At 37.5% G+C, this 6,000-nt stretch overlaps 1 protein-coding gene across 2 annotated transcripts in view; it reads left to right on the forward strand.

Annotated features, from left to right (window-relative positions):
* The first annotated feature begins 744 nt into the window (after positions 1–744).
* Positions 745–6,000, forward strand: part of LOC122079288 (kinesin-like protein KIN-14J) — a 21,026-nt gene continuing 15,770 nt past the window's right edge. Inside the window, exons 1-7 of one of the 2 annotated variants that reach the window (XM_042645640.1) lie at positions 745–903; positions 1,028–1,080; positions 1,235–1,306; positions 3,870–4,145; positions 4,222–4,379; positions 4,484–4,594; positions 4,958–5,234. In XM_042645640.1, coding sequence (XP_042501574.1) covers positions 4,040–4,145; positions 4,222–4,379; positions 4,484–4,594; positions 4,958–5,234 — 652 coding nt within the window. In that variant the 5' untranslated portion in view covers positions 745–903; positions 1,028–1,080; positions 1,235–1,306; positions 3,870–4,039. The remainder of the gene's footprint in view (positions 904–1,027; positions 1,081–1,234; positions 1,307–3,869; positions 4,146–4,221; positions 4,380–4,483; positions 4,595–4,957; positions 5,235–6,000) is intronic. The other variant, XM_042645641.1, reaches the window with a different exon arrangement.

Below are 6,000 nucleotides of genomic sequence, written 5' to 3' on the forward strand. Positions count from 1 at the left end.
AACTTATGATTAAATACCATTAATAAATCATGGTTGAAGAGAATTAAAAACAAAAAGAATCATGGGAGTGAGGTGAACAGAAAAAAAAAAAAAAAAACTGGGCAGGTATGGACTATGGACTTTAAGTATGTTTTTGTGACTCTAAGAGGAGGGTTCAAGAATTAGAATTGGATTGGTCAGGTCTATCATACCAATATTGATTTCGATTGATTTGGAGCAGTTGATCCATGGGTTTTTAGAGTTTTGATTTCTTAACTAATACTGATTGATTTCGATTAAATTAAAATCAAATTTAACGATGCAATCTGAATAGGGAACTTAAGAATCGATATTAGATCGAGTGTACGTATTAATATTGACCATACTCAACCAATACAATATCAATTTAGAATGATTATTCTCTACAGGGAGTGCAGTGATAAAATGAACATTAGATGATTGAGAGCATTTGGACACACGCTCCAAGTTGCTCTCAGTCATCCGATGCTTACTGCATTACTGCACTCACCAGAGAAGATTTTTTTGCATCAATTTATCAATGATTCAACTGGAACCCTAGATTTGGGTATCGGAGTAAATGATACCCTGATCCGGATCCCGGAAGGGAAAAACACAGTCAGTTTCCCACGTTGTGGAATAAAGAGAGGACAATGGATCAACCCGTCCTAAGTCCGAACCCGAATTTCATTTTTCTCTTTTTAGTTGGATTTTGAAAGGCAGAACCCGCCATACCAAGTTTCCAACAACCTAATTTAAGCCAACCGCAAAATCCGATCAAGCATCGGTTCGGCTTTTCCTATTTTTTTATGAGAAATACTTTGCGTTGGCAGAAGAACAACCGAGTGCAGCGTCACAATTGTCACCGGAAATCGTGAAAGCACCCGGATTTCAGGCGACATTTAGGTACGGATTAATAGATCAAGCTCCTCTGGTTCAAATGAGGTAGATTTTATCTTGAGAAGATTTACGGATAAAAGCTAAGTATTCAAATTTGGTATTTCTCCTCCCCCTTTCTTCCGTTGGGCAGGGTCAGAGCTTCGTTTGGGCGAGAGCACTTTCGTCTCCCGTCTTGAAGCGCCGGTAAGCCATTCTGAGAGCAGCATTGTCTCTGATTTGCCTTTTCATCTCCTTCTTCTATATTTATCTGTGGGAGTGTGCATATGTTGTTGTTATGCTCTGTGTGTGTGTGTGTTTTCCTTCTAAATCTTTAATTTTTCTTGCTTTTCTTCAACAGCTCTGGTATACCCTCCCCATTTTCAAAGCTTCGTGTCGGGCAGCAAAATTTTCGGTCCTCTCTTCTGCATCTGTAAGCCTATTTATTATCGTAATTATCTTCCTTTTTCTTCTTCTTTCTTCTTTGTGATCACCCTTCCCAACGTGCTGTTCCAATTCTGTGAGCTGCACGTTCAATTTCCAATTTTATTTTAATATTTGGCAATTACTCTGCCACTCCCAACCCCATTTTCGGACTCCAATGTTTGCATAGGTCTGTAAATTGTCGCTGTTTGTGTTGTCCTTTGTTCGTTTTATCACATGGTTTAATTTGTTCATAGTTCAATCTTTTGGTGGGTGAAAGAAAGCGCATAATTTTTGCGTTTTTAGACTGATTCATGAAATCTCAGGAATAACTCGGTGTGATTTATCGACAGCTTAGCAACTAGCAACATGATCAGTATTTTTCATTCAGTTTGTTGATGCATCTTGAGCCTCTTCTTTTCCCCGTTCCCTAAATTGACTACTCATTTTCATAGCTGCTATTTTTTTTTTTCAATATCAAATTTCTTTGGGTTCTGTGATTGTTTACTATCATCCGATGGAGGATTTTCTCAACCTCTCTGATCAACTATTGCAGAGAAAATTTCTTAAGGTCATTGGCTTTATGAACAGTCATTATTTTTGGTGCTCACCTTTTAGGTAGGGATCTCAAGATCTTATAAACTAGTTCCACTGAGGGATAAGTTTCCTAAGCAATTTTAACTCATTAATAATGGTGGTAAATCTAGCAAACATATCATTAATTGACTACTCATCATTCATTTTAGAAAAATCATTGGAATAAACAAATAAACTGATATTGGAGTCCTTTACCTGAGATGTTCCTTCATGGGTTATCTCGAGAGATCTCCATACCTCTTTTGTCTTCTTATAAGTGGATATGCGATTGAACTCGTCAGGGCTAAGCACACAGAATAGTGCATTCAAAGCCTTTGCATTCCAGGCCATTGTTTTCTTTCAGTTGGGGGTCCAAGCAAATTTTGGAGATCTGGTCTCCACTCCTACAAGAAGACCATCATTTGCGTCTTCCAGTAATTGAAGTTGATTTTATTGAATGACGGTGGGTGAGAGACAGAGTCTTTCTGGTTGACCAAGACTCATTTGGGATACCATTGAACTCTTTAGATTGATTAGATCCTTGAGAAGAGCATTAGGCTTTGATACCACTTGTTCGATCGTGTGGCAACCCAAGATGGGGTGAATTTGGTCTTTTAAAAATTTAAAAGCTAAATCCCAAAACTTAAATAGAATGCAAATACGGAAGTAAATAAATGTTTGTGCAAAACACTAAGCCAAGGAATTGTAAGGAAATGAAAAGAAAAAGATTTATAGTGGCACGGAGTCTGGGGAGGGTCATAATGGCCTTGCAATGGCGGGAGCCTTGTGCACTGGGTACTCCCTAATGTGGTTTGCGAAACCCTCCTTACTTCCACTCCAAGGAGATACTCATGCTTTGCTTTTCATTTACTCTCTATTCTTTTACTAGGTAGCAATAAAACTCTTACAACTCTTAGGTTTCTCGATGCCTAACTAAAACCTTCACAACTGTCACCAAGTTACTCTTCTTGTATTCTTCACACAAGGAAACAACCCTCTTAAAAAGACAAAGGCTACAACCTCTAGAAACGCAAAGTAGCAAATGAAAGCGTAATAAATCTCTTAAAACCTTTAAATCCCAAAGAGGTAGAATACTCAAACTAAGTGCATTGAATGGTAGTGTCTTGTGATTATTTTGAAGATCCAGAAGTCCCCTTTAAATAGCCCAAAAGAGTTGAGAAGAAATAACATGATTTGATTTAGAACAACTCTACATGGATGTGCAGACGGCCGCTGGGCTCCAACAGCCGAAAAAGTAACCATTAGCCAATAGTCATAAATATTTCAGGCATTTTTAGGTTTTGGGGGTTAATACACATTGGATATGGGATTCTTGGAATGATATTGTACTTGGGTGAGGGATAATCTCTCGAGTTATGTAAAGAGGGTGTTTGTATTTCGTAGAGGATCCAGCTTGGACTGTTGTTTGTACAGCATCGTGTGTAGAGGTTGCTTTTATTATGATATATATATATATATATATAATCATTATATTATCTTCAAAAAACAAATAGAGATTTGAACCAGATTCAAGTTATGAAATTCATTTGAGAAATCATTACCAAGATCCTCTCCATGAGTTGCGATTCCATTTTATATGATATTGTTCTTAGTACATCATAAAATAGAAAATGGCCATAGTATGATGGCGCAATTCTTCATGATGCAGTAGCTCTTGGAATGATTCTTGGTTTTAATTTCAGGCATTATAAATGGCCATAGTTTGATGGCGCCATTCTTCACGATGCAGTAGCTCTTGGAATGATTCTTGATTTTAATCTAGGCATTATGTTTGTGATTGCATTTTATGTGGTATTGTACTTGGCCCATCATAAAATAGAAAATGGCCATAGTTTGATGCTGCACAGCTACAGTTCTTCATGATGCACTAGCTCTAGGAGTGATTCTTGCATTTAATTTCTGGAATTGTATTTGTATTATGTACTAAATCTAGTGTATTAACCTCTGCGAAATCTATAATAATCGTGGATTTTCAGGAATGCTGAATTCTTAAAGAAATGTCTGTGTACAGTAGGGTTTTGTTGGTTCATTCTTCATTGAGGTCAATTATCTCCTTCAATATAAGATCCGTGAAGTCATATGATTATAACAGTGTTTTCAAAGTTCAGTTCTGAAGGGAGACATCCCTTTTGAAGATTCTCACACCATGACCCAATCTCACACGAAAGAAAATGGAGAAATTAACTGGTCAACTGCAGCTGGTAATGGGAGTGCCATTGAACTGCCAGTCAATACCAATTTGGAGGATGAGGGTATGGAAAGTTCATTTTCTATTTTACTTACTTTTTCTCCCCCTATTTGAGCCATTAACTTTGATTTGTTCCACAGCCAAACAAAGAGCGGAATTGGTGGAATGGTTAAATGATATGCTTCCTGATTTAAGGTTACCATTGGAAGCTTCAGAAGAGGAAGTTAGAGTGTGCTTAATTGATGGAATTGTTTTATGTAGTGTTTTGGACAGGCTTAGCCCTGGTTCTATAAATGAGGTTGGATTCTTTTGACTTCTTGTCCTGAAATTGCCATTTTATTTGGTTGGAAACTAGATTTATATCATTTAAATTTTCATTTAATGTGACTTTTTTAACTGTAGTGGGCCGGTTCGAATCCTTCATCCGAGCCTCATTTGGAGAATGTCAAAAGGTTTCTGGAAGCAATGAATCAACTGGGGTTGCCCAGGTTCAGACTCCTGGATCTTCAGCAGGTATTCTAGGCTATTTATAAACTACCTGTTCTCTTTGCTAAGACTATGATCATGTATAGGATCTGTTGTTATCAGTGTAATTATCTGTAGATTGAGAGATGTGCTTAAGTGCTAGCCCATAGCAGTTAGAGTGCAAAGAATGCAATGTTGGTTCATCGCTTAAAGGTGTGCTCCCATGTGTGCACTGTGTGTGACTAATTGCATGTTCGTCACTTGGGTGTCTGCATGCATATGCATTTAAACATGTCATGCACCTGCCTTCTTACATCAAGTAGTATTTTTCTGCTAAGTATATTGGTCCTCATTCATTAGTGACTTGCACGAGTTTCCGCTCTCTCTCTCTTACGATTGATATATTTGCAGGGATCTCTGGTGACAGTTGTAGAGAGTCTATTGAAACTCAAAGAGTGTTTTGATTCTAATTTTGGGGGAGATAATATTCATATTACAAGTTCAATGTCTAAATCTGGAACCCAGCCAAGGAAAAGATGGAAACTTTCGGAAGTAGAAAGTTCAGATGGAATTAATGGTACCCTTGGGGAAGTATCTCCACAGAACAATCCAGTAACTGAAGAAGAGAGGCACAAGAGTTTATCCGACTCAAAATTTCATCGTGTTTTGCGCAGTCCTGTCATATCAGGTATGATTGATTGATGCATTAGAGTTGCAGAATTCTGACTGCAATACTCGACTCAATTATACAAAGCCTTTTCCCATTTTGTAATAAGATTGCTGAAGATATCTGAGTGAGATGCCATGAAAATATTGGAGTTTGCGATGCTTGAGTTTCAGATGCTTAGATAGTTATCACGTGATTGATTTTCTATTTTAATTTGGCTTAGCCTTATAGGTGGCTACCTGATATACTTTCATACTCTCTTCATGTCTAAATAACAAACCAAAATGCCTGACTTGATCGATCATCTTTGGGAGAAGAGTGGTGAAATGTGATTAGAATGGTTCTGTTATATCCCCAGTGTTTATTTTGTACATTTTGAATTTGGATAATCCTCCTCCCGCTTTACAGTTTTTTATTACTCATTGATTATTTCTTACGATTAGGAATTGAAAACCTACATTGAATAGAGACAGAAAATTGGTAATAATAACTAAAATCAAGTGTTACATATCAGTTTCCTACTACAAAAATATGGATAACTGTTAGTAGCTTCCCTAGATGACATTAATGGAACATGTATACATGATGACATGTTCTCATTGCTGATATAATCGGGCTAACTACCTTCATCCTATGCTTGGATTGGGCTGACTCAACCTTGGACCTGTTTCCTGACTACCTCTGGGTCTTGTTTTATATTGTTACAACCTCTTATTCCAAAAACTCAAGCCGTTAAGGGAAAAAACAATGTATGTCAACACACAACCTCCCCCCACACCCCCCCCCC

This window comes from Macadamia integrifolia, chromosome 5 (assembly GCF_013358625.1).
Source record: "Macadamia integrifolia cultivar HAES 741 chromosome 5, SCU_Mint_v3, whole genome shotgun sequence".
NCBI classification, from domain to species: Eukaryota; Viridiplantae; Streptophyta; class Magnoliopsida; order Proteales; family Proteaceae; genus Macadamia; species Macadamia integrifolia.